The sequence below is a fragment of the Lepidochelys kempii genome, chromosome 6 (genome assembly GCF_965140285.1).
Source record: "Lepidochelys kempii isolate rLepKem1 chromosome 6, rLepKem1.hap1, whole genome shotgun sequence".
Taxonomy (NCBI): Eukaryota; Metazoa; Chordata; order Testudines; family Cheloniidae; genus Lepidochelys; species Lepidochelys kempii.
Genome location: NC_136385.1, coordinates 60,076,663 through 60,104,542, shown reverse-complemented (window position 1 = coordinate 60,104,542; position 27,880 = coordinate 60,076,663). Strand labels below are relative to the sequence as shown.

At 49.6% G+C, this 27,880-nt stretch overlaps 2 protein-coding genes across 37 annotated transcripts in view; one reads left to right on the top strand and one right to left on the bottom strand.

Annotated features, from left to right (window-relative positions):
- PHF21A (PHD finger protein 21A) overlaps positions 1-9,426 on the top strand; it is a 260,529-nt gene extending 251,103 nt beyond the window's left edge. For all 13 annotated transcript variants that reach the window (XM_073348143.2, XM_078853291.1, XM_073348152.2 and 10 more), the window contains one exon: positions 1,894-9,426. In XM_073348143.2, coding sequence (XP_073204244.1) covers positions 1,894-2,148 — 255 coding nt within the window. In that variant the 3' untranslated portion in view covers positions 2,149-9,426. The remainder of the gene's footprint in view (positions 1-1,893) is intronic.
- The window catches only part of LARGE2 (LARGE xylosyl- and glucuronyltransferase 2), a 119,939-nt gene that overhangs the window by 63,053 nt on the left and 29,006 nt on the right, over positions 1-27,880 (bottom strand). For 20 of the 24 annotated variants that reach the window (XR_012159406.2, XR_012159407.2, XM_073348121.2 and 17 more), the window contains 14 exons: positions 26,154-26,334; positions 24,536-24,798; positions 23,710-23,792; positions 23,016-23,139; positions 20,911-21,082; positions 20,550-20,654; positions 19,406-19,518; positions 18,839-18,964; positions 18,450-18,605; positions 18,054-18,217; positions 16,646-16,924; positions 15,946-16,092; positions 15,426-15,621; positions 15,066-15,214 (listed from right to left, as the gene is read on the bottom strand). Coding sequence is in view for 22 of the 24 variants with exons in the window: in XM_073348121.2 (XP_073204222.1) it covers positions 15,066-15,214; positions 15,426-15,621; positions 15,946-16,092; positions 16,646-16,924; positions 18,054-18,217; positions 18,450-18,605; positions 18,839-18,964; positions 19,406-19,518; positions 20,550-20,654; positions 20,911-21,082; positions 23,016-23,139; positions 23,710-23,792; positions 24,536-24,798; positions 26,154-26,253 (2,177 nt within the window). In the remaining 2 variants the exon portion in view is untranslated. Of the gene's footprint in view, positions 1-6,214; positions 8,123-13,284; positions 15,215-15,425; positions 15,622-15,945; positions 16,093-16,645; positions 16,925-18,053; positions 18,218-18,449; positions 18,606-18,838; positions 18,965-19,405; positions 19,519-20,549; positions 20,655-20,910; positions 21,083-23,015; positions 23,140-23,709; positions 23,793-24,203; positions 24,306-24,535; positions 24,799-26,153; positions 26,335-27,880 lie in introns of those variants that run through there. The other 4 variants (XM_073348136.2, XM_073348119.2, XM_073348135.2 and 1 more) reach the window with 4 other exon arrangements.

Genomic DNA, 27,880 nt, shown 5'->3' with positions numbered 1-27,880 from the left:
CCCATGGAGATTTATATGGACTCTATGGCTCTTATTTTTATTACAGAGGAGCAACCTAAGTAGCTACAGGTCCTAATATCTGATGCTTCATTTTATTCTCACTCAGTAGGCCAAATTGCATGGTGGGACTTACAGCCTTGGTGCACGGCCCCGTTATATCTAAAATGAAAGCAACTGCCGTGGTCTCCATGTTACTCACAGGTTTGGCCCTCAGGTTTCTGATGAGTTTCCAAGGCAGTCTTCATTTGGGCAAACTTTGGGTGCCCCGCCTAATGTTAATTACACCTTGCCACACTTTTTCCCCCTAACCAGAAACCATGTTTTCCACCTTGTTTTGTAACCGTAATAACTAGAACCTGTGTGTTAGCATGTAACTTTCTTTCACAATAACACACAAGCTGGACTCCTAAGTCACCACATATAAACATGAGCCCCTCAGGAGGTCCCATGATGATATCAGAGAACTGTAAATGCTAAGTTCTGTTCCATAGCCAACATTTATGACATCATACAGTTCTAGTGTATTTCACTGTACTCACCCTCACACACTATGGGATTTGTTTTTTTTTTCTATTTAAAAAAGTATTTATAAGGTGTCTGATGTCCAAAGACATCTAATACTGAACACAGTAGAATAACTCAGATAAATAATATATATGAAAAGGCTACATGTATCCTTTTAAGAAAGTAAATATCATAGTGGTGAAAGGTGCTGGATTAACAGCTTTGGGGACTAGAATGTTCTCTTTATCACCAGAAGGCTAGGCTGGCCTGGCCTGGCAAGCAGCAGTGCATGTGTTCTCAAGCGATGCGTATGGGCAGCACCCACTCGCTGATGTGCTTCAGTCCTGACCTAGAAGGACTATCTATAGGTGAAGAAGGCAGTTCACTCTCCATGGATGACTCATTATTTACCTCTTAACTCAAACTGCCAACATGGGGCCAATTATTTCCAGTTATGGTGGTGGTTTTTCTGCTGCTGTCATATATATGTTAAAAGTTGGACTCAGACCAGGAGGGTTTGAAGATCAGTGTAGACAAAAGGCTTCAAAACTTTTTAAAAAAAGATACCATCTTCTTGCAGGACATCTGTTGGGGCCTATGTGGTTTATACATCATTAAATTGAACCACATCCGTAGAGAAGGTATTGGCTGCCTTCTCCTTTTTCTTTTAGAGAGTTTCAACCATGGGCTCCTGACATAAAGTGGTTAAGCTAATTTGCCTTGCCTGTTGTCAGAGCGTCTTGATTTTTTTTGTAACATGCAAGAAAAAAATGGCCCCAAAATGAGATTTTTAAATGAAGAGGGCACTGCATCTTTCTCTTCAAGTCCCCCTTTTTATTTATGGGGAGGGAATGATGTTTCTGCTAAAATAGGCAAAACAGTATGTGAAAGCAAGGCTCTATCCCATAAGCAGGACATATGTGCTCTCCACAAAGTCAGCTCCTACAGGATGCCTGCATTTTCAGATCTGAGTTGGAGGAATTTCAGAAATGAAATACTAATAGAAAATAATAAAAACTTGCTAGTTTCAGCTGGACATTAACCCCATATTTTCCTCCAGAAGAAACACAATAGGATGGAGGCATCTCTGGTGATTTCCTAATCTATAAGGGAAATGACTTAAATGGAGGCAGAGCAGGTGGTAGTTACCTGCTGGCAATTTAACTTATCTGTCTGTAAATATTAAGTAATTTGTGTGTGCAGCTTTGAGGTTCCTCCAAGCTGGGAAAGTGAACTTCCAGGTGCAGCCGTTTCTGGAACTCTCCTCCTTGCTAGATGCCTATACTTGGATTGATGGACATCTAAATTCCTTTCCTTAGCCTCTTCCATTCCGCTAATTATCCTTATGGGTGTAATGGTTGAGCTTTTTGTTGTTCTAATTTGCTGCAGAAATGTATGGAAATGAAGAATACCATTCTGGCAAAACAGAAGGAGATGCACAGCTCCTTGGAGAAGGTAAAACAGCTGGTCCGCCTCATCCAAGGCATTGACCTTTCAAAATCCATAAACTCTGAGGTCAATTCAGTAGCCATCTCCAACGGCATGGACTCGACTAACAATGCTAATGCTGCCGCCTCCACCCCAGCCCCAGCCCCTTCCCAGAGCTGCATGGTGAACTGTAACAAAGGCGATGAGACTAAATAACACAGTGGAGTAAGAAAGAGCCAAGGGAAGTGGCGGCGAGGAGGAGCAGCAAAATAATGAAACTCTAGAAAAGCAAAACCGGATTTCTTCTGGAAAGTGCAGAATTCTTTAGTTCTTTGGTTCCAGAGAGAGCGTGAAGATGCTTGTGCCAGGCGGCACCGGAGTTTGCCAATTGATCCTTCTTATTCTGTGTGTACATGCAAAGTTTGGATCATGTTACATGAATAGTGCCAGCTGGGGGTTCTTTGCCAGCACCATGCCAAGTGAAATAATATATTTACTCTCTCTATATTTTACACCAGTGTGTGCCTGCAGCAGCCTCCACAGCCACTATAGGTTTGTTTTATTTTTGTTTGGGGTGAGGAGCAGGGATGAGGGAGGAGAGCAGGTTTCAAATCCTTATTTGCAGAACAGTTTGTTTAGGTAGGGAAAAAATAAGTCCAAAGAGCCTGTGGGCTTTTCCTGTTTCTAAACTCTCAGCACTATTAAACCAAAAAACAGAAGTATAAATTAACAAATCCCAGTGCCCAGAGGGGACAAGTATATCAAATAAGCAGTATTTACTATTGTTTAGACAGGAGATGTACAAAACAAAATGGGGATGGATTTTTCGCCGAGTAACGAGCACACACATGTGCAGGCTGGGGATTTTCTGTCCTGGCAGCTTTGGGTTAACCCTGTTTCTTCACACTAGACAAATGAAATGCATTGGAGGATTGGATTGGTTTGGATCTTCAAGTTGATCCAGGAAGCCTTTGTTGGGAGAGGGGACCAAAATGGTTGAGTTGAAGCATTGAAAGGGGGTGTCTCAAGGGAAAATGTGCATCAATGATTTTACTTGAAAATGAGGTTCCAACCCTTTTCTATATTTATAAAACAACAAAAATATCCTGAACAAAGCAGCACATGACCCAGATGTGTGCACTGAACAGAGAAATGTCCTTTTCTTTCATTTCCTCTCTTTCTTTTGGTAACAAAAAATAAATAAGGAATAGAAAAGCTGTTATTCAGGCTGACAGTCTAATTAAAGAGGTAGATGGGACCTTGCATGGTATAGATTAGAAGTAATAGTGTCAGTGAGATACAGTGAGTCTTTGTGAGTCCTTGTGTCATCGTTTTGGGCACTGTTTTTTTATGCAAGGGCAAAATCTTTGTATCTGGGAAAAAACAACTTTTTTAAAATGAAAAAGGAAAATAAAAGATATTGAGGTCTTCCTAGTGTTACTTAAAATAAGATCAAGGTAAGAAACATTGTAAAAATTATAAAAGTGCTATTTGTTTCCTAAACAAGTGATTTCTATTAAAAAGGTGTCAGAACTGGAGAAAATGCTGTGTGCTTAGAATTTTTTGACACAGACTTTGCCTATTATGATGACATTCTGCTGTGTTTGTGTTTTAAAATCCCATGGGGCAGGTTTCTGTAGGTATATCATACATGCCACTGGCTGAATTCTAAGTGCTGCAACTCACTCTCCATCGGGAGGAGCTCTCTGTGTTGTCTCCTTTTATCACATCTACCCATTCTTTTGTGTGTTAGTAGCCCAGAAAAGAGCACTGGCAGCTTGATTGTTAAAGCCTTTATGCTTTTGTAATATTTAAATATGGACTGATTAGACCACAGGTGTAGAATTAATGGGGATGAAAGACAGTGGATTTGTTACACCTGAAATCTCCTTTTGTCATATCACCTTATTTCAGAATTCCATCTCTTTCATATTATAGTGTGACTGTGGGTAGCAGAGCATGTCTGGTGAGTTCCATTATTATAGGGATTGTTTGTGTCAGTTTAGTGTGCTGGACACGCAGTGGCTATCAGTTCTGCTAAGGCATATGAATGTATTGGGCCAAAGCCTGTTCCCATTGAACTCAATGGCCAAACTCCCCCTGGCTTCAGTGAGAGCAATGTTTGGCCCACTATGCAGATTAACTCAGGCAGAGCTCCTTGTGTGGTGATGAGGGTGCATGTATTTTAATAGCCAGGTAGACATGCTCTGGGGATGGCAATGCAACACTGAAAAGCTTTGCATTTTGCTTACTGTGTTCTGGGCAAAGCAGAGTGAATACCCTGACCCTGGCATAGCCTGAAAATCTCACTGCAGCCATAGCTGCATATGCTCCTTGGAGATCCTTGGCGCTGTTTTCTTCACTCTCCTTTAGTGTCTGTTTTCACTAACACTTTGTTCCTCAGGGACACTTCCCCTTTTCCAGTGAAGTGAACACACACTTTTTTCAGCTCTGAGCCCAGGAGCTGATCCTCAGTTCTTACACTTGTCAGTAGATTTGGAGGAGGAATTCTTGTGTGCTCTTCTCAGCTTGCCCTATGATAAACTAGACTTTATCTTCAAATGTCTGTGTTCTGGTCTGAAGCCAGTTAAGCAGCAAAGATCAGTTAGCAGGAGTGGCAAAGCAGGAACACAGCCCTTGAAACAAATTTAAAACTGATCAAAGGAAATACTTTTTTTGTAACAACACACAATTAACCTGTGTAACTCATTGGGGCCAGTTGCTTAGTAGGATTTTTAAAAGGATCCAATATTTATAGGATAATGAGAGAAAATAAACTAGGGATATATGCCCTCTTGCTTTAGGGCATAAGCCAGTCACTGTAGAGGGGTTTCTTCCACCTCTCTCTGAAGATACTATGTCAGAGACCGGCTACTGGACTAGATGGACCCCCAGTCTTACTGGCATGGCAATTGCCATATTCCTATGATTCCCCCAGTGTTACCTTCACAGTGCTGTTTGGAGCACTGTGCCATTGGGGGTCACAGTACATTTGAAGGCTGAGTACTGGTTTGATTTCTCCTCTGCCAGTTACTGGAAGGGGCTGAGGCTGGAATTCAGTGGTAGTCTTACTTGTTTTGAAAGGCAGTGCAGCACCAGGAGATGTTAATACCTTGTCCTTTCCATGCCACCCCTGTAAACACACCCACTGCCCCTTTCTGAAGGTGTCTGCTTGTCTCTAGGCTCTGAAGAGGTACATCAATTTACTTAGGTCTGATTTCTACCCATGTTAAAATTTTTGTTAGAAAAAATCCTCCAGACTACAAAAGCCTACCATAAGTTCCACTATGACCTGGCAGAGAAATGGTGAGAGTTGGAGTTTTTGTCTCTGGTAGATTGTTTCCTTCTCTCTGACCCTTTTTGGTATGCTTCCCCTATTGGCTCTGCAGCAACATCAGTTAATAGGCAAGTACCATTCCATGAGCTGTGCTGACATTAGCAATGCTGCTGCACAGACATTAAGTAAACAGGAGATACTGCTGTCCAGCTGGAAACACTGGGCAGTGAGGGAATTGACAGGGGGGGAAGATAGCTCAGTGGTTTGAGCATTGGCCTGCTAAACCCAAATTCAATCCTTGAGGGGGCCATTTAGGGATCTGAGGCAAAAATTGGGGATTGGTCCTGCTTTGAGCAGGGGGTTAGACTAGATGATCTCCTGAGGTCCCTTCCAACCCTGATATTCTATGATTTACTAAATAGAAAATAATATATATATAGATTTAGCTGCTCAGAGGAGTCCCAAACAATGCAGGAATTACAACTGTTTGGTAGTTAGCTTTTATCTTTCTCTAATATCTGCTGCCTTTTCTTTCCTGTCATATTTGGTATGGTGTGATGGTGTTGAAACCTCTCCAGGTCTAAATTTCTCTGAACTGAGGCCATATGGAAAGCTACATATAATAATACTTAGTATTTTGTATTTCCTAAGCAGCATATGGACATTTAGCTAATCCTTATATCACTGCCAGGAGTAGGTGACGACTTATTCCCATTTAAAGATTGGAAAACTGAGGCAGGGAGCTAAAATGAGGCCACAAAGGGAGTTGGTATCCGATGCATTTCCAGCTCCCAGCCCAACTAAGTCGTGCTGCCTCTTTCACTGCTCAGAAAAAGAACAAGTGAATTTTAGAAATAGCTTTTCCCTTATCCTTGCAATCTGTTCTTAAAATGTCTGGAAGGTACATTTGTGGGATGTCATGCAGACAGAATACTTGACAGAATACTTAGTATGATGATGAGTTATTATTTGTTTAGAGCCAGCAGTGTGCTCAGTGCTGTACAAAACAGACAGTCACAAAGTAGTACTGGTGTGGTTTATTGGTGGACAGTGTAGGAAACTTAATGGTTCTGTGAGTGCATCACTGGCAGGTAATTATCAGTGGTAGGATAAAATGCTTTGCACCTGGAGAATCCTGGTTAACAGGGTCTGTTATATGAGCAACTCAAAAATCTTATTCGCCTGTAGTTGCAAATATGACTCTTTTGGTAATGATAATTTACATCTGCCTACCTAGAGTTAAAAGGTTGTGGAGATTTTGTGGGCAGATCTATTAGTTTAGTTGTTGACAGGAAGTCAGTGATGTATTTTATTGACAGTACGACAAGGCTTCAGAAAGCAAATCCATATCCAAACTGTCTGGAGATTTGAAGATTAATCCTGACCTCCTCAACTTCAAATCAGCTTCTTCCAGGGACTGTTCCAGGCCCACCCCTTGTACTCCGAGCCTGGCCAGCATTCACAAAGGCCCAGAGTGAAATCCTCCTCTTGTGGCTGCCTGAGGTACTTGGAATAAATGGAGGTGTCCTTATAATACAGATGTAGCAAAACATCATCAATGAATTTGCACTGCAGGTATACCCCTAGCAAGACTGAACCATGTCTGATTTGCTCTCACACCAGCTTAATACAGCATGAAAATTAAACCCTTTTTTAAAATACGGAATATTCAGATGCCAAAACCGAAACTCTTTTTGCTGGAGGCTTCCCTGGTCCAGCCTTCTCAAAGGACAGAAGAGTAGTGATGACATGACCAGGCATAGGGTAGGACGTTCTGTTGCACCTGCCACTAGGCACTTTATCTGTCAGCTCTGTCCCCATCCCTGTTCAGGGCACAGACAAGAATTTTGGCTGATATGGGGTCTGAGGTGAGCAGTGGGCCCAACTCTCCTTTGGCCACCTTCCAGGACCCAGACCAGGGCTAGTTTGATAAGACTCAATCCTTGGCACTACATGTGGTCTACTAAGAAGTCCAGCATGCCTGAACTACAGTTAGAGCAGCCTCTTCTCTGTGCTCCATCATAGCAAGAGGAGCCTCAAGGGCAGCGGTTCCTTGTTCCTGCCCCATAAATAATTTTACCACCAGCCTCTTGGCTCTCCCTCCCACATCCATGTGGGGGAACATGCTAAGTACTCCCTCAGCAGCCCAGCCACGATGAGCTCTGCTGCTCCCCCGCCCTTATGATTGTACTACATTCTTCCCACCAAAAGAGGGATTCCCTAGCCACATTCACTATAAAGCTCCCTCAGTCCCTTCTTCCCCTCTCCTTGTCCTGCTGGAAATAGCAATTACAGTCTAGCAATCAGGCTTTAAGGGGTTCTTGAACACTGAGGATTCAAGGCAAGTTCAGGCTTGCCAGGTTGCCACAGAAGGCTTACTGCCAAGACTGCTTCCTCCTGGATTTTTCTGTACAGAAGAGGATTTGCATAGATGGCTTTTTCAACTCAGAGAAAAAGGATAAATGTTTTCCCCTGCACCTGACTTGCTTGGCATTATCAAGGAGTCCTGGGCTCACTTGATCAGCAAACTGCCGTAGGCCATTCACAAGCTGTATCACCAGCCAGAAGTGGGCTCTGCAGTCTTCTCTATTTAGAAGACACGATGTCTAGAATGCACCTTGGCTGAGCAGCTTCAGCATGTTGCCTCAGATCCATACTGTTGGCCATCAGATGTAGAACAGGAAATGCCCAAGGAATTAGCTCTGGAACTCCTGCTCCTATATATCTCCAAGCTTCCACCCTTTTCATTCAGATCCCTCATATAAAGGCTTACTCCTTTGATAACATCCGCAAGAAGGGATGTGATGATACTTCATAAATCCTTCTCTGGTATTCCCTCCTGTGGACTATCCAGTATATCCCATCTTTCCCATTTCATCTTGTAGACTGGGACAAGGACTGTAGTTTTGTGTCCTGTACAGGATGAGCATATATGAGCACATATTTGGAAACTACACAATAAAGTATAATTATTTATACATTGCATTGGTGTGCATGGTATTGATAGATCAATAAAACGACAGGCCTTTTTCCCCCTATGTTTCCCCAAATCTGAAGTTCCGCTAAAGGCAGCAACAGCAGGAGCTCTAATGTAGGCAAGGTTCTGATGAACCTCTGGTTTTCTAACTGCTATGTTGCCTGAACCTACATTGCTAAGGTTAAATGACAGGCAGCTGGTCTACGCTAGTGCTTTAATGGGTGAAGTTGGAGCAGTGGTAGCAACAGTAGGATATTTTTAGAGGAAAAAATGCTAGTGTAAACACAGCCTGTGATTCTGGGCAGTGCAGTGAATGATCAGCCTGAAGGCACATATGTTCAGCCATACTGCCACCATGTACAGGAGCTACTGACCTGCCTCGAGCAGCATCTGTGCTTCTCCTCACCTCCCTGTTCTGGAGGGGAACACTGGATGGGCACAGGGGAAACAAAAGGGAGCCTTTTTCTCAGAGCAGGGGCATGTAAGGGCGTGAGAGTCAATGTGTGGTGCAGAGAGAGTAAGGGGAGGAACAGAGGGGAAGAGCATGGGCAGGAAGAGGAAAGGGAGAATAGATGGGAGGGAAAGGAGAAATGACACAGGGGTGGGGAAAGGTAAAAGAAAAGCATAGGAAAATATCCCAAAGGAGCACAGAAACGAGGGGGAGCAGTGCTGCAGTTATAGGGTTGAAGGTAAAGGGGCTGGGCCTAGGACCCAGAGGGGCAGATACTCTCTTTTCCTATCTTGACCTCTCCTGTGACTTGGTTTCTTTTTTCACAAGAGGAATTCCTCTAATTTAGGCAAGAGCTTCAAAAGACAAAAGGAAAGTGTTTTGGGAAGCACCCAAGTATCTTGGGTGGGCCCATTGCCAGAATCTCTTAGAGCATCGATATAAGTTAAGAAGCAGCCCATTGGTACCAGACTGGGGATACTTCTCACATAAATTCAGTGCGCAGGTAAGGGAACAATCGCTCCATTGTTACTGTTTTTACTAGTTCTGTAGTGCCCAAATGTGTAGTGGTGCTTCAAAAACAGAGACCCACTGCCCCAAAGTGGACAAAGGGCAAGAAAAGGCTGCTAACTGGTCCAGGTTGATGCCAGTCTCCTGTCATTTTAGCAGTGTTTTTATCACTTTTGGTTTGTTTTGAAATTACTTTTATTTACTTATTACAATGCAGGCAGCATAAACTCAGCCACTTCCTACTCCTTTGTTCTCTGGCATTCAGAAAGCTTTCTTTAGCCGTGTTGTGGGAAAAAATGAAGAATTGGCTGGTGCCTCTGAGCCAGAAAAGAGATTCTATTTTCACTAAACAAGCAGAGTTGCACAGTGGATTGAGCACAAGGCTAGGGCCCAGTAACTCCTGAGTTATAATCCCAGCTCTGCTATGCATTTCTTGTGTGGCCTTGGGTAAGTCTCTAGGGGAAATTTTTCAACAGTTGCCTCTGATTTTTGGTTAGCCAGTGTAAGAGCAAGGGCCAGATTTTTCAGAAGTCCTGTACTGAGCACCCACAGTTCCAGTTAAAGCATGTGAAGCTGCCAGGGCTCAGTACCTCTGAAAATCAAAATGAAGGCATCTCAAGTTGGGCACCCAAAAAAATCAGCCGCCACTTTTGAAAAAAACAAACCCCTTATATATCTCTGTTTCCCCCTCTATTAAATAGTAATGGGGTGGTAATTCTACACTTGCTGTATAAGGGCCAAGTGTTTCTCTCATTCTTTGGTCATCAGGAACTGACACCACTGAGCGAATGGGTATATTAACAGTAATAGATGAACAGAGCAGCAGGCTACATGTTATTGCTTGCTCTGGGCTAGTCTGTAATTCTGAAACACGTTTTCATATGGTTCCTCATTTTAATGATCATTGTCTTGAAATAGCTGACTGACTCTAAGGCTGAGAGCAGAATTTAACATGAACCTTTCCCTTTCAAAATTTACTTTGCCTCTGGGTCACTCCCTGTACCACCCATGACAGGCAGCCAGGGCTCCTTAGAAGATTACATTTTAAATTGCCCTAAGAACAATGCCTGCTTCCCAGCCTGAACCCACCAGCCTCATCCAGGCATGCGCTGCTGGAGAGTCTACTATGAGCTCCCACATTCAGGCTATGGCTTCACTGACAAAAACATGTTTTTTACCATGGGCTAACTAATGTGTGTGTGTTGTCATGCTGGAAAAACTAGGGAAGACAAGGCACCTGTAGTTTTACATGGAGGTAACCTAGGCAGGGTCAGTTACGAGTGGGGGTATAGTGTTGATCTTGCCTAGTTTATCTCACCACAAGTGCCTTGTCTCCACTTATAGGCCCTGACCAGCTTTAAAATTGTCATGGTTCATATTGAAGCCATTGAGCTAGAGATGAAAGACTCCATAGCTTAGTTCCCATCACCTGAGCCATCTTATCCTCTCCCACCCACCTGATTTTCTTGAAATGCTCTTTAGTAACAGATCCCACACCCCCTGCCTGTGCCTTCAGCCCCTGGCTGTGTTACACCTACCTGTGAGCTAATTCCAAGTCGCTGTAGAAGGGGAAAATAGCAAAGAGGCTAATAATAATTTGGGCACTGGGTTCTAGATAAAGAAACAGGAAAGCAGCTGTTTTTGAGGGGTCCTTAATTTCTGTAACAAGGAAGTGGCCCCAGCATCTCATATACCTGTGGCAGGATTGAGTGGTTACACTTGAAACTAGCATCTTCAGTGCAAGTACATGTAAAAGATCAGCAGCATAAGTCCTTAGTGCTCCAGGGCACTACCAGAAAAAGTAGCAGGTTTTGTCTTTGGTTGAATAGATTTCCACAGCTGTGTGTGACATATTTAGTCATGCACAGGAACGAAGAACCTTAATATCCAGATACCATCCAACCTCTCCTCACCTCTGTCTCATTTGTCATTCGTGCCAGACAACCCCAACATCTCTTGTGGTCCCTCCCATCCCTAAGAATCCCATATCATTGCAGGCCTTGGTGTAAAATACCCTTTTTTGAATGATACCACTTTGTTTTCACAGAATTGCATAATGAGAATAATACTGACTCGTGAGCTGGTTTGTTTTTTTTAAATATCTCTATTTTTTTTAGCCTGATGCTAATAGTGAATTGCAGTCTCTTTGCTGCCTTCTCTCTGTAGCCTTCAAGTCCCTTGTGGTTTCAGTTTTGGTACAACTGTGTTTAGATTTTAGCAAATTAAAGGGAGGGGAGGGGAGGGAAGGGGGAGAGGGATACAGAGCATCTGATCAATTTGTATTTATTTATTTTAACATTTTACTAAATAAAACACAATAAAATCGCTTGTCTCTGTAGCCATGTTTACCAGGTGAGGGAAGCATTTCCCATCACTACATGGGGCACCTGGACCTGGAAGAGCTTTATACTGTAAGAGCTCATGAGAAAGTGATACAGAGCCCAGAACTAATCTCAGTCTACTGGGAGCTCAGGCTTCATTTTCATCAGTGGGTGAATATGTTCAGGTAGAGGTTGAAAGCGTAACTTTGTCAAACAGCTATACTTTCCACAAGGCAAAAGGGCCACTAGCCTATGCAGCCAGATCTCATTTCTGCTTTCACTAGCTCCCCCTTATGCACCAAAGCTGCAATTTTGTTCATTGTTTGTGTTCAGGAGTGAAAACAAAGCAAGGCCGTAACTCCTGATGCTTTGATGTTGCAGGATGTTCACCGCACACGTCAGTGGTTCCATCAAGATCACAAACCCAGAAGGAGCACTAGAAACTCAGACTAGACCCAATTTTACTTTGGGTCAGTGGCTCTTAAGTCTTTTTTCAACGTATGGGCCACAGGGTATGGTTTGGCTTGACTAAGGCCAGGTCTGTACTAGAAAAGATTTCCTGGTACAGCTGTAGTAGCAAACCCTCTTAACATAGACACAGCTTATATTGGCAAAAAAGCGTTTTTGGCAGTATAGTTTATTCACCTCCCCAAACAAAATAAGCTATCACTTTTAAGCCAGGATAGAACTGCATCTTGACTAGGGCTTTTGGGGCTAGAGAAATGTCACCAAAATGCTCCCACCTGTAGCCGGCCTTTACACTAGCAAAAATTTCTAGTCTAGACCTGGCCTAAGAAAATTGATCAAGTATAGGCAGGCTTAACTAACCAGCACTAGCTCAACCTGACCTAACATCACCATTTCTCCTAACACAGATGCTAGGTAACAACATTAGCTTGATTTTAGTTAAGCTCTAGTCTAGGCACATGCTGCTATGGGCAGGTGGTTACTACTGGTCTCATCTTTTGTTAAGATGGCAGGAAGAAGGAACCCTTGTTAATAGTACAGGAAAAGCTTCCCAGCCAATTCACAAATAGGCTCAAAGTGTGGGTTTGGTCTGATGTAACTGTACAAATGGACCTCTTACCCTTCAGAGTGCTCTCTGAAGGTCTCAGCTGCTACCTCTAGGGACGAAACATGGCCTTAGTGCTGTTAGCCCCATAGCACCAGCTCAGCACACAGAGCTGCACTCCATTCCCTCTTGTACACCAGCAACAGAACTGGATACTAGGTTCTGAGTGGTTGCACTTGTGGAAGGCAACAGGGCTGCAGAAGTGACACTGAGGGTAGAATTTGCCCTGTAGCATGTTTGTTAAAGGGGATGACTTGTGAGATAGAGCCTAGCTTGCCTGTTAGAGCTGGGTAGGGGCCCACTGGCAGAGAAAACAATACATCTTTTTATCTGTTTGACCTTAAGTTAGCAAGTGCCAACCCCCAGGGAATCCTGCAATGCCCTTTGTCCAGTCACTTTTTGTGAGCATAACTGCAGCCACCCACTGCCACAACAGTTTGTTAGACAATGGCCTGATCTTCCTGGTGTCAGTAAATACCAGAAGGACCAGTTCTAGGTAGGGGATGAGTTCTCTCTTGCTTGGTGGCACTGACATTTCTACATCATCTTGTCACTGCCCCCCCCCCCCCCCTCTGTACACACTGTAGTTACCATCCCTTCACAACCTTGTGACACAGTATCAGCTCCACACACAACCCTCGCTCCTGGGGAAGTGAACTTGCCCTAATTTCCTGCCAGCCTGTAAGCCCTGCCCCACCCCCAGCATCAGACAGAATGTGACAAAATAACCACATGGCTCTCCAAGGATTTGAAAAAGAATTTTAAAAAAGCTTTAATTAAAAAATAGAGGAGACACTTATGCCCTTTCCATACAAAGAGTGTAGAACAGTGGCCCCTGGGCCTGCCTCACCCTGGCCGGAATGTTTTGCTCCCAGCACAGTAGCGGCTTTGATTACCAGGAAGTGAAGAGCAGAGAGTCTAGCACTGACAGTCCTGAAGATACTTCAGAACCATCAGGAAGGAAGAGAGAGGCTAAAAATCCTAGGCCCTCCTAATCATTTATACCCTGTGAGAAATCATCTTAAATAACTTAAATAGAGAGTGAGGAAAGCAACTGTGCCTCCATGCTCCAGTGTGTGAGGACTGTGGAACAGCGCCTGGCCAAAGCTGCTCCCAGCACAGGTCTCTGACCATAGCACCCAGCTACAATGTCAACCATGTCCCTGATTGTCAATGTCAATATTACTGAGATTCAGGATCTTTCCCTCTGAGACTTGGAAGTGACCCCTAGAGAGGTTTCTCTAAGCAGTTGGTGGCCTACCAGGGGACAGTTTTACCTACTGCCAGAGCGGCAGGGACTGAATGGTTTTATCATAACAGGCACCATGATTTGGCAATAGATCCAATAGTGGCTCAGCTCCAAGGCACAGACCAGAACCAAACATGCTGTGGGCCCCAGACCTGCAGCACCAACCCTCATTAGCCATGTGTGGGAAAATCCAGGGATGCGACACCAAGCGGCAGCAGCCTGAGATTCCGCCCAGACTGCATGGGGAAGAGGGACAGGACTTCCCATCCTCTGTGGGAAGATGGCCATGAAGGTTAGTGGTATAGGCTGGCCCGAGGCAGTACCTATGCAGGCATCTTAGCTGGCAGGTGTTTTTGTGTACAGACCCTCAGCCAGCAAAAGATGGGCACGCTTGTGCGCATACAACCACCTGCAAACAAGCAGGAAGGGTCACAGAGCCTCAGCTCCAGCCTGAGCCCTAACGTCTACACTGCAGTTTTATAGCCCTGCACCAGCTGCCACAGGTCACCTGTTTTCACAGCAGTGTAGGCATACCCTAAGAGACTAATTCTGTAGGCCACTTTCCCCTTGGGGAAACATGGGGGTGCTTCAGCTCCCTCTAGGCACAGGAAAGGAGGAAAGAGAGAGAAAGAGGTTCATCAGAAGAAATTAAGAACTAAAGTTCAGCCTGTCTTGCAGGGCTGAGCTACACCCGACAGTGGTAACTGTGCAGGGCCCCGAAGGAGGCAAAGCACAGAGGGTGCAAATGGGAGGACCTGATGAAACCAAGCAAGGGAGCATCTTGCAGAACGTCAGGTAAAGCTTTCTAGCAAGGACACTAGTGAGGCTGGGAAACAAGTGCCCCAGGGGACTGCATGGGAGCCTCATCACTGGTGTCATTCACATTTTGGCCAAACCTCTGGAAAATGAACAATAGGTGCCTCCCACCCCGGCCCTTGAAGTGGGAAATAGGCTCCAGGTAGCCCACTTGCTGGGAGATTAGCAATGTTGGCCTGTCTCTGGGTGAGGCTTTCAGCTTTCTGTGAGGAAACCCTCAGCCGCTCAGGAGCAGTTTAAGAACTAAAAGCCCCTTTCTCTTGACTCTTTCCATTCCATCCCTAGTGGGAGCTACTGTTCCTGTGCTGGGGAAACAGTGCTGCAGGTTTGATCCCTTTCAGGCAGTGAGCCACACAGGAAGGAAGTGGTCTGTCCCCTTCCCCCTCCAGCCCACCGCCACGCTGTCCCTCAGCATCACAGGCTCCTCTCGGCAGTGAGGTATTTGAGTGCAGCAGCGCCATACCTACGCGACAGGTCCTGGTGGAACTCCTCCCGCAGTGTCTGCAGGCAGCCCCGGTAGCCAGCGCTCAAGCGGAACTTGGAGATGTCAAAGCTGGGGGCGTGAGGCATGTGGATCATGAAGGCATTGGGCAGGACCAGCAGCTCGTACTCCTGGAAAGAAGCAGGAGGTCAGCAAGCAGGCACAGAGCAGGACTCTGCCCACACCCATGGGGGCCAGATCACCTACTCAGGGGCAACAAAACGTAGTCCAAAGGAAGCCTGGTGCTGGGAGAGACCCAGAAGGCACTTGCCAAAGCAGCAGTATGGGGTCCCTAGGGACAAAGAGTCTGGGCCCAGGAAATTCCACTGGCTCCTCACTCACCTGGGCATCAAGCTCCATGATATGGGACACCTTGTTCCAACCAAAGCCCACGAATCTCTGGTCATACTGGGGGCAGTCACGCCTCACTACAACGTAAGGCTCAAAGTCTGGCTGCCACTCCACACGGTACGGCACCGTGGCTGTCCGCCACTTGGCATAGTCAGTTGGGGCATGGCCCTTTGGCCACACATGGTACCTTCAGAGAGAGACAGAAGTGAGGCACCAGATAGATGTGACACACCGAGGCCCCTCAGGTCCCAGAGACAAACTGCGAAGGGAGGCCAGCGGTGCAGTGAACCCTGGGGTACAGGGAGACGCACACTCCTCTCACTACCTATAGGGCAGCAGCTGCAGAACACAGATCCAGACACAGGCACAGACTGAGGGGGTGGGGGACGACGCGAGAGGTGCTTGGGTCTGGGCTGCACCACAGCCCCTAGGAATGGGGTGGGACCAGAGAGCCTCCTGCTGCCTGTGGTCTGGGCCCTGCAGGGTGGAGGAGAGCAGCTCCAGCACCTACCTGAAGGTGTAGAGGGAGCCCATGTCCAGCATGGAGAGCAGCTCTGCTTTGGACTTGGGAAAGGTAAGACGGTAGTGCAGAGTCTCAAACGCTGGGACGATGAGCGCTGCCTTCCGCTGAGGCAGCTCCAGTTGCCGGATGGAGTTCCTGCAGCAGGGTAGGGGAGAGCGTGAGGCCTCGCTAGGACGTGTGGAGCCAGCAAGAGGTGACTGCAATGCATACCACTGGTCACCCAGTAGAAGCTAGAAGCCCTACGCAAAGCTGTGTTCCTGGGCCCCCTTAGCAGACGCTGGAAGGGCATCGGCAGGCTCTAGAGGATCCTATCTTTTCTAAGTGTGAGGTTGGTGGCAGGAGAGTCTAAAGGCCCTTGGGATCCACCATGCAGGGAAAGGATGCAGCACCCCCACCCACCAGTGGTACAGAAGGGGCATCTCCTTCCCCAACCAAGGGTTCTCTCTCCCATGTGATAGCAGGACCCTCCCAGAGGACTCGAGCCCAGCCTGCGCCTACAGAATGAGAAACTTCCTGACAGCAAGAGCTCCCAAGCTGGGGAATCACCCCCCGAGGGAAGGGCTGGGAGCCCCATTGTTTGGGACACAGTTGAACTAGACTGAACCTTAGGTGACAACCTGGAAGGAACCAGCCCACCGGGGCCCCTGGGGGTGAACGACTAGCTTGGGCTGGATGGAGAGGGCCACACCTGAGGTAATCGTAGAGCCCATACATGGGCAGGAAGTCGATGTCCGTCAGAAAGACATAGGGTGTCTGTGCATTGGTCAGCGCAACGTTGCGCAGTAGGTTGACAGGGTAGAACTGCCCCTCCTTGTACACAATGTGGTATGCGACATTCCTGCGGTTGCTCAACACCTCTGAGCCCTGGGCATAGCGCAGGAACTGCTGGGCCTCTGCGTCCGACATGTACAGCGCCAGGCTGATGGGGCCTGCCCAGTGTTTGCAGATTGCCTCCAGCATCTGTAACCTGTAAGCCGAAAGCAACCGGCATGAGACTGGCCGTGCCAGACCCCGACACATGGGGAGAGCTCCAGATAACTGAGCAGGCAGGAAACAGCAGTGCACACAGCCAAGCAGAAGAGACTGAGCAAGCCTGCCACTCTGCAGTGCTGATGCCACTCAATCTTGCCCTTCTGCCACTGCCCCCCGCTTTTTTCCTCCCCTCCACAAGCTACCGGAGAATGTAACGTCCAAGGCCCTGCCCCATACTCCACAGCAAACAACCTGGATTCTCTAGCAAGTTCCTTACATGCTGTGGCCTTTGCTGGAAATGCTGTGGCAGCTCCAGACGTGTTCCACAGTGCAGGTTTTTATTTAATTAAGCATGAAAATGACTCATCACGTCCGTGCAGCAGTCCCTTGGGGTAGTGGTTTTAATACTGAATTCAATTTATTTTACTCTGTCCACCTTTTTGGTTTTGACATACCACAGATGTATGTGTTAGCATGTAACTGCACTATAGAATGTGGGGGAGTTGGAGAGTTAAACAGCCATCTATAGGGCTTTCGGCATGTTGGGAGGGAGTCTGGAATTGTGGGATAAGCACATTCACTGCCCATTTCTGCTACTATGATCATCAATTGAATAATTAACACTGTTAATCCTGGTAATTTCATGTTTAGATTTCACAGTTAACACCCCACTAAGATGAAGGAGTAGTTCATACCGCTTGCAGCTGGTGTTTCAGGCTCTCTGCAAACTCAGGCAGATGCTGCTGCATCAGGAACACTAGGTTCATGGCTACAAGGTTTTCTTTGCAGCCGTGAGGGCTAGAAACATTTTTTTTAAAATATAAGGTTCAATTCTGGGGCATGATTCTGTGGTGAAGAGTGATTTTGCAATCCCAGAATCAAAATACAAACATTTCATTTGTGGCAAGACTCCCATTTCAGCCCCAGTCTCTACAAGGAGAGTGCCCTGCACCCCCGACAGAAGTAATGTTTCTATTAGTGCAGATCTAACCTTGGGTCAGTTTGACAGCATCTGTCTGCGTACAAAAGTTCCAGGGCTGATGAACTTGCTTACAGAGCCCACAGCTCCTCAGTCCTCAGCAGTGGGAGCCGCCCCTCCTTCCATCCCAGCCCCTTCCAGGTACCTGTCCATGGAGAGCTGGGCCACCAGGGTGACATCAGCAGGGTCAGGTGAGGCCAGGACCTCATACTGCAGGAAGAACAGGTGGATGCGGTGCAGCATAAGGTGCTGCCGGCGGAAATCATAGCAGGGGTCATCCTCATTGAGGTCCTCCAGGGCTTGCTGCAGCTAGAACATAAGAATGAAGTGGGGCAGAAGCCAGACTCGTGCTAGAAAACACCCAAGGGCAGGGGTGAGGTAGGAGCAGGCAGGTGCTGCAGCTGGAACACATGGGATGCTTTCACCTAGACTGGACAGAGCCCTCACAGAGTCCCAGGAGATGGCATGGATGGAATGTCCCATTCCCACGTTAAGGACAGGTGAGGATCAGGGGTGGGGCTAGCCACCAGCAAGGGCTCACTTGGTTTCTGGGTGGGCTGGGCAGGCTGGCACAACCAAAGAGCTCCCTGCGCAGCAGGTTCCCATCGTACTCTAGGAAGGTCAGGTAGAGGTTCCGGAAGAACTCCACATGCTTGTTCTTCACCCGCAGCTTCTTGGGCGAGTTCCAGTGGATTACCTGAAAAAGATGGGCTGGAGCATCAGGGACACAGTATTCCCCCACCCCTTAGGCTCTACCACCACCCATCCACGAGGCCTGGGGTGCAAGCTGCACCACAGGACGCCACACCCCATCCTCCAGGCCAGGAGGGTTCAGTGCCTGCAGCTGTGGAGATGTGAGGCTCCTGGGCCCAGTGCAGCTCCTCCTGGGAATGTGGGGGAAAGGCCCCAGCCAGGGGCCGGGAGACCCACCTTAAGATCAGAGACCTCTGAGTAACACTGCTCTGAGAGGGTATGGTCAGACAGCTGCACGTTCCAGAAGCAGGGGAGCTTGTACACCAGCACTGGGCTCTGCTTAATCACTGCATTAAAGATGTCCTGGAAGAGAATCACCGGTGAGCACATGGAGAACTGGACACCTCTGGAGGACACCCCCCACCCCCAAGAGTTGGAGGGGAAACCCTGAGGGGACAAGAGAGGTCAGACTAGGGATCTCTGTATCATCCATATCATACAACCACTCTACAGTCTACAGGTGGGCACAGTAACCAGACCCTGCTCAGGAGGTGTCCAGGACTGAAATGCAAGGAATGCTACAGATCAGGACCAAGACTGAGCTGATGGAGTGGAAGGTTACAGATCTCAAGCATGGGTCCCAGGGTACCCACTCACAGCCAGCGTTGTCTGTAGTGTTAGCAGCATCCCATGGCCCCAGCATTTACTCCCCCACCTGCAGCTTCCTACATCTATAGTTTACCCAAGAGTAGGAACCAGGGTCAAAGAAGAGCCTGCAGGCTGGGGCTCAGCTTGGCTCCATACCTGATCTGCCAGCGAGGTGGACAGCATGCTCATGAGCTCCTGCTCCGCCATCAGCCGCCACATCTGCTCCCAGCCAATCCGGCGCAGGCGCTCCAGCACCAGCAGGATCACCCCTGGGAAGCGAGGAAAGAGAGGTCATAGGTGTCCCCACATCACACAGGTACCAGCCAGCCCAGCACTGTGTTTGATGCAGTCGATCCAGCCTTATGCCACCCCTGAGCTCAGCTCCAGCCAGTCCCTTCTGGAGCATACTAGGTCAATGGTCTGGGATGCCATCCCCATAGCAAGTTCTCTAACAGCAAGGCCCTTTGCTGGGTGTCCCAGCCAGGGACTGGATTCTAGGCTTGCTGGCTAGCCTGGACATGGCATCCCTGTGTCCCACACCCCTCTCAACAACAGGGTCTACTGCTGGAGGAGGCCTGGGAACTCACCTCTGATAGGATTCCCAGAGTACAGGGAGTGTGGGGGGGCTCAGCCCACAAGCTTTCTGATTGGCCTGGGCAGCTCTGTCACTCACACTCACTAAAGGAAGGGCCTAGGGGAGCAGTTACCTCTGGGGGGTGCCACTGAGTGACCCTAAGAAACCACCCTTGGGGAAGCAGCAGAGTGCAGTACCTCACCGGCAGCCAAGGAGCAAGGCTGGCGCATGTGGCTCTAGTTCAGACTCGAGAGACACATTGAGTGAGTTTAGAGGGTCTCAGTGCAGCTCCCTGGGACCACTTATTCCTATTATAAAATCAAAGAGTGTAAGAGAGCCTCTGCGCTGGAACAGCAGGAAATGGTGGCCAGTCACGACTGAGAGGCACAGGCAGAGCCACTGGGGAGACCTGCCATCAGCCTCTTGTGGCCAAGGCCACGCACAGTTCAATTCCCAGTGGATTTGCTGGCAGGGCCTGAGCTGGCAGTTTGCTCCCCAAGTCACAGAGAACAGCAGCAGCTTTTCTCTGGGACAGGATGGGAGTCACAGCAACAGCTCCTCACTACCAGCAACATTAACAGGAATGAGCAGAAGGAGGCGCTTCCTCATCCCAGCCCTGTCCCCCCAGACATTCTGGCGGCCTTGCCCTGCACCAACCTCACCACTGACAGAGACAGGATAAACCCCTGCCCAACAGGAGCTGACCTGTGCATGCTCTGGGCTCACCTGTGTTGAAGCCACGTCCAAGCGCTGGCCATGGCTTGTGGTTCTTCCAGAGGTTTCCGAGGTACCAGTCACTTTGGTTCTCCACCAGCCCAATCACCTGCTTGTCTGGAAAGTGAGACAGATCCACCTCACCAGAGAAGTATGTGCCCACCACAAATTCATGCCCCCTCCTCCCCCGCCGCCCACAAGTGGCTGATAAGGACAAACAGGGAGAGCCAAGCAGAACAGACTCCTAAACTCCACCCAGTGCCAAGGGGTCGCAGGTTTTCAGAGGAGCCAGGGCAGTGGGCCTGGCTTCTCTCCCAGAGGTACAGCTACTCAACTGGTCCCAAGGCTCCTCCTCTCCACAACTCCCCCTCACCGGAGAACTTCCCGAAGACAGCCCACAGCTCAGCGATGTCGGTGGCAAAGGTGATGTCTGTGTCCAGGACAATGACCTTGGAGAGGTTGGAGGGCAGCGCCTTAGTGAGCGTTAGCTTCATCAGCCCATAAATCCCGGAGTAATGCTTGTTGGGAATCCACGACACCTCTGCCTGCAACAGGGAGGGAAGAAGCCCTCAGGGCCAGGATATAGCCATTCTCGAATCTCCCCGGGGCTAGACACACAGCACCCAGTCTGTACCACAAATCCAACACTTCACCCGGAAACAGAGGTGTAAAATGGCATGGCTCTTCCCCAAATCCAACCCCCACTGCCCCAGAGGCTAACGAAGCAGCACAACTGTGCTACAGAGCTTCAAAGCCCTCAAGGGGCTAATGAGGAGGCATGAGGTGAGTCCTAGCAAGGCAAGGAGATTGCATTCCACGTGTGGGTGGGAGGCACACTCCCTGGATCTCAGGGGATAGAACATAGGGGGATTTTACTGATGCATTGTACAATATTCCAGCTGTTCAGGCCTCCGCACAGGGCCTGTTCCACAGATTACATCCACTATGGCAGCTGCCACCAGGGGGTGCACAGATTCCAAGCTTAGTGCTAAAGTATTTTCCATTTGAAGTGTTTAAGGAACACGGGAATCAGAGACTTCCAGGGATCTTGTCCTCACCCCTACCCACTCACTCAATGTCTCCACAGGCAGCAAAGATGGAAAAGGCCCAGGAGAGCAGCCAGTCACTCTCCCAGGGCCCACAAAGGACTGAGCCCTACAGCCCATTCTCCAGTCTGTTCCAGTTAGTGATCAACATCTGAGCAATGGGCTCCTCCCCCCAGCGACTGTCTCCATCCTGAGACTCAGCCAAGATTCCTTCTGCCCCGCCCCACACTGCACCCTATGTATCAGCCTGAAAAATCTCCCCCTCCCCGACTTGGGGTTTACACATCCAGATATCCCCAGCCACCACATTCTCCCTCCCCTCCTTACAGTCACTAGCCAAGTTGGACGGATGCCATTCTTTAATGGCTCCCCACAACCCCGTTCATTCTTGTTGCCCTTCCCTGTACTCCCTCCAGTCTGTGTGTCTGCTCTGGGCCCCTCAGGACGAATGTCACCTGCTGAGTGTCTCCTCCCTGCTCCACGAGGAGAGAACCCAGGGACTGAGGTACCCAGAGCCTTACAAAGAGGAGCTATCCCCTCCTGGCTTTGGGACACAAGCCCTCGAGTACACAGCCCCCAGATACAGTGGCCTTTGTGGAGCTCTGTCCCATCACAGCCCCACTCTCCCCAGGCTCTCCCAGCCCCTCTCATCAAGGATCGGGGTTTCCCCTGATGTATTAGCAGTGTTTCCAGAGGCTGAGTCTCACTTGACTCCTACCCATGTGCCTGTTCTCTTTTGGGCCCTTTGGGATATTTCTCTGTGCTGTCCACAGTTCCTCCCTGTTCCCCATCATCTGGGCATGACTTGTACAGCTGCTCTCAGATTTTGTGACCAGACTGAACTCTGATGCCTAGGCTTCCCACTGCCCTATAGCATGCCCCGCTGCTTCTGTGGATGGTTTTGACTCTGGCTGTTTCATATCCAAGCCAATGAGTCCCATCTTGCTTTGGAGGGGCCCTCTCTAGGTGAGAGTGCATGGCCCAGTTACACCTGGCTCTCTGAGGAGGCTACCAACCAGGGGACCAGTTAGTGTCACCTGGGCTAGTGGTTGTGTCATTTTGACATGCGCTTGCTAGGAATGGGTCTGAGCCTCGCCAGCTCCTTCATACTGGAGCCACCTGGGAACTCGCAGAAGGGAGCAGGTTTCAACTACTTCAGACCAGAGCCAAAGTGGAGGAGAAAGGCCCCTTCACAACTCCCACGCCAACCAAGTGCCCCCTTATCAGTCAAACGGTAACAGACACCAGGAGGAGAGCAGATGAGAGAGGGGCCAGCAGCAAGAGAGTTAATAGTCTGGCAAACTCTCCTCACCACCATCCCTGCCTCCCTGAGTGGCTGATCACTTCACTGGAATACCGAGACTGGAAAGAGAAGCCGAGAAAGTGGGGGGAAGAGGGACAGTGAGGGGAGAAGGGGATCTGGGGCTCCTGCCTTCAAATCGTCTGCGTTGTAGAAGCTAACGTAGACGGAGGGCACTATCCAGGACTGGAAGAGAGTCTGCAGGATCTGTTGAGCCACCGAGTCCGTGATGAGGTGGAAATGGAGAGGGTTCTTCCTGCCAGGAGGAAACAAGCAGCTGTCAGAGATCCTTCCTGAGCCACTGAGCCCAGGACAGCTTCCTCCACCACCAAAGCGGGTGGCATCTGGGAGAAGCTGCCCCATCCTGAGCCAGGGTCCACCTGGGACAGATCCATCCACACCCCCCAGCAGATGACAGGTGGGACCCAGAGAGCCTTCACCACTCCGCACCTCACTCAGTCCCTACCCAGACAGCACAGCACCTTCACATGGGACCCTCAAACACTGGTCACAGTAACACAGGATCCTGGGAGTTGTGACTGGTTAAGAGGGACAGGAAGAGGGACAGGTTAAGTTCTCCACCACCACCACAGCCTGGGCTTCCCAGTTGCGCACCTCCCCTTCCCACACTGCCCTATGACTGGGGAGCCAAGCTGCAGGAGTGTTTCATATCTGATCCCCATTTTACCTGAATCCCCAAAGCACATGGGTCTGAAATGGAGATGGAAGCCCACCAGCCCCTGAAGACAGGGTAAGTGCTGTGTAAGAACCTCTATAAATTAGCATAGCATAGCAGAGGCTCCCCCCACACTGTTGTCTGGGTTACCTGTGGAAGAGGATGGATTTCACCAGGGTGACCACGTCTCGACTCGCATTGTGACCAGCACACACAATCGCTACGTGCAGGAGCTGCCCAGAAACAGAAGGCACCATCAGCCCTGCCCAAAGCAGCACCCCTGGGGCAAGGGTTGTCCAGCATGCAGCAGCCTCTGGGTCAGTAACACTTCGTAGTATCATTCCCCACCCCAAGATCTTGGCACTGATTAGAGTCCTCTCCTCCCAAGGCAGATGGCGATAGCTGCTGCATAACGTTCTGGTCAGGCAGTTCTCCTACCTGCCCATCTCACCTCACACAGCATATCTCATACAGAAACAGTCTCAGCAACCCAGCCCCCTAGGGACACAGGTCAGGGTCATTACCCACAGGTGATAGGTGGGTAAACTGAGGCAGAGAGCAAGGAAGGACTTGCCCCAGATCACAGAACAGGTCAGTGGCAGAGCTGGGAAGAGAACCCAGGAGTCCTGGTGCTGCCTCCCTACCTGTATGCTCACACACTTTGAGGCACTGAGGAGGGGCACTAACATCTCCCAGTGGGACGCAAGAAGGGGTCATTCTTTTGGCTGTCAGCATCACCCTCTTAACTGCAAATAAAATGCCCACGTATTTGAGGCATGAACAAAGCAGACAGCAAGGGGGAGGCCCTGGCATGGCCAGTGCAATCAGGCAGCTATACAGCGGCGGCTGAACCTAGGGACTCGCTGCTAGGCCATGGAGACCCTCAGCACCCGGTGTCATTGGCCATATGTGCAGGCCCCTCAGGGTGCCTGCCCTCCCCAAGGACAGCGCCATGAAGCCAGCTACAGTCGCTCACCTCACACTTCTGCACCATCTGCTGCTTGGGACAGCCTGTGCGGTTGCTCCTGTCATCTCCTGGGGCATCCCCATCCTCAAAGGAGGCTGCCCACTGCTGGCTGCCATCACTCCCCTCCACAGCCCCAGCTTGCGCCCGAGACTGGCTGAGCTGCAGGCGCAGTTGCAGGTTTTCCTCTTCCACCTTGCGCACCTGAGATGCCAAGGCCTCTCGCTCCAGGTCCTGGTCCCCAAGGCAAGGAGACAATAGGAGGGAACGGCCATCTGTGGAGAGAGAGCCCCCCAAATCACTGTGATTTCACACCCCGGGACATGGTAGGAGTCACGGGTGGGACAGCACCCCATGCAGTGCCCCCTGACCATGGAAAGGGGGAGGGAGAAGAGATAACAGTTGGCCATGCATGGGGAGAGAGCACCCCAAAGTCACAGTGAGTGTAGGGCATGGGGAGGGAGGGGGATAACATGGGAGTGGCACTGGTGGCTGGGGACAGCCATTTGTGAAGAAAGAATGCCCCAAATCCCCACAGAGGCATGTGCATAGCTGCCTTCCTCTAGGCTCCAGACACCTATCTCCCACCTAAGCCCCTTACTATTCACAAACCAGGCACTGGGCCACCTGCATCACATGCACAGCCCAATCCAGTGGAGGTTCAGAGGCTGCCTAACTCCAATCAACAGCTTGCGTGGGGTGGACAATATTCTGATGTGCATCTCCCTCAATCTCTGCTATTGAAGTTATTCCACTTCAATTAAACATTAATTGGGCCAGAGAGAGTGAGAATCACTTTATATCTCACTGGTTAGAGCATTCAGCCGAGAAGTGGCAGATCCCTGTCCAAATCCCTTCTCCTCTTCAGGCAGAGCGGGGTTTTGAACCAGGGGTCTCCCACATTCCAGATGAGCACCCAACCAGGTTATGAGGGAGCGCCTCCACCGCTCCCTCCCCCTTGCTGTTTTAAGTGGAATTAGGTAGCCTCTGAGCAGGCCTATCGGATCCGGCCCCACACACCAGTGAGGCACAGGAGCACCTATCTTCCCCCGGTTTGGATCGCTAGCTGAGATAGGACCTCCCCACAGCCCACAGAGATAAGTGCCTGGGCTGGGAGGTTGGAGCTTAGTGCACCTCTCTCATCAGCATCTCCCACTGATTAGCTGAGGTGGCTCCCAGCCTAGCAATACTGGCTTTTGTGGATCCCATTGCGAGGCACCCAGCTCTCCCCAGTCCTTGCATAGGGAGCCTAGGCGCCTAGCCCAAGCTTTGTAGATCACAGTGTTGTTCCTGTGATTTTCTACAAATCTAGAAGTTAAGCACCTGTGATGCTCAGCCTTGCAACCTTTTTGGATCCCAGCCCCTATGTCCATCTCTAAGCCCCTCTCCTAGCTACATCTCCACCCATAATGCTTTATATACAGTAATGTACTTGTCCACAAGCCCCCCCAGAGACAAGGCAGGGGCGTCACCCCATGTTACAGCAGATGAGGAAATTGAGGCAGAGGGACTGGGCCCACGAGTTAGTGGCAGAACCAGAAGAAGCCAAGAGCCCTGGCTGGCAGCTGTCTGCTGTCGCTCATTCCCCTGTCCTGGGCAGTACCTCAACCCAGAGCCAGGCCACACTCACATTCTGAACTGCCCACAAAGACACAGAGCCACGAGAGAAGGATCACCAGTGTTACAGTGGCGAGCAGCAGCTTCAGCTTTCCACGCCAGGAGCGCAGCATGGTGGGCAGGCAGGGCGAGGGCTGGAAGCAGTGAGGATCACGTGGGCAGGTTCAGCCTAGCTGGCCCCAGCATCCTAGAGCCTGCAATGGAGGAGAAGCACATGGAAGTGACAGAGCCAAGGCACAAGCCTGCAGGGCTCTGCCCAACTCAGTCCAACCTCTGAGCACAGAGGATGGCACTAGCTCAGAGTCTCTGGGTGAAGCAGTTGTGTAACCACGATGGCAGCTCAGCTCCAGCAAAGCTCTCCCAGGCATGCTGAGAGGGCACCCTTCGCCCCACTCAGGGATTACTGTGAAGCTGACTTGGGGAGTCTGGAGACGCTGCCTCCTGTACCCACTCATGAAGGCTCCAGCATTGCTGGCTTTACCCCTTGTTACTGTTCAGTGCAGCACCCTGCCTGGTCCCGGATTATTATTAGACTGTGGCTGTCACTGCAGGAGCTGAGTGAGTACCAATTACTAAGCAGAAACCCAAAGATGCTACCCCAAAGCTGTCAACAATCTGACCTAGCTAAGGAGAAGCCAGCCTGCAGACCACATCCAGCTCCAGCTCCCAGCACCCCATGAATGCACCTCAACAAATTTTCAACCTCTTGGCGCCCAAGCAGTTCATCAGGATCGTCAGCCCCATGGCACACAGTGTGGAAGGCACTCACCCAGGCACAGGCAGTGAGTTGCTGGCCAAGTTGAGATCTGACTCCTGACCCGGTGCCCTCTTCTAATCACTAGGCTATGCTCCCTCCTCTTCCTCAGGCTGCTCAGCACTCTGATGGCAGTTCAAAGCAGAGGACCCTTCCCTGGAAATACTCTGCCACATGCTCCCACGAGTTTGACCTGGGGGCCCCCAGCTAGGATGAACCGCTCCTACAGGGCACAGGGAGAGGGATCTCAGACCCCCAGGCCAACTTAGAGATTGACAGGTAACATTCCACAGCTTGAAATCCCTCCAGACACAGAATGGCCCAGTGTCCATGCTGTGCTGGAGAGGCCTCCAGGGACCCTCCAGGAAACAAGGGGGAGCCCCTGAAACTCTGGAGAGAAGCTGTCAGTGGACACGTGTAGAGCAGGCTGGTCCCAACACCTGGCATCAGAATTCCAGGGACCCAAGCTGAGAGTCTGCCAGGGAAGAGGGGGTGCACTGCCTTACAGAACCCCACTCCGGTGGGCACCTGGAATGCCACAAATTGGGCTACTACATGGGGACACCAGTGAGAATCCACTCACCCTAACAACCTTGCAAAGCCAGTAAGGAGGTGGCCTGAGAAAGGTGTGCAGGGAGAGGTGGGATGATGTCTTACACCCCTTGTGTCACTCTTCTTGGCCACAGCTGTCACTGGAAAGTGGCTAGATCTGACCAGAGAGAAACTGCCTCCCAGCTTTGCAGTCACACAGACTGGTCCCTACAGAAAGCGGTAAAGCAATGCCCTACTGCTGGGGCACTTCCAGCAACTGCACCTCAGTAGGCAGCACAGAGACCTAAACCTGTGGCTCCCACAGGATCCCAGGCCCAAGGCTTGGCCTCCAGCCAGCTGTTGAGCACAAGATGGTGTTCAGTAAGTTGCTCTCATAGAGCTCTGAGCCACTGCCAGGTCACCTGATGTTTAATTAAACCTGCCCTTGAGTTAAA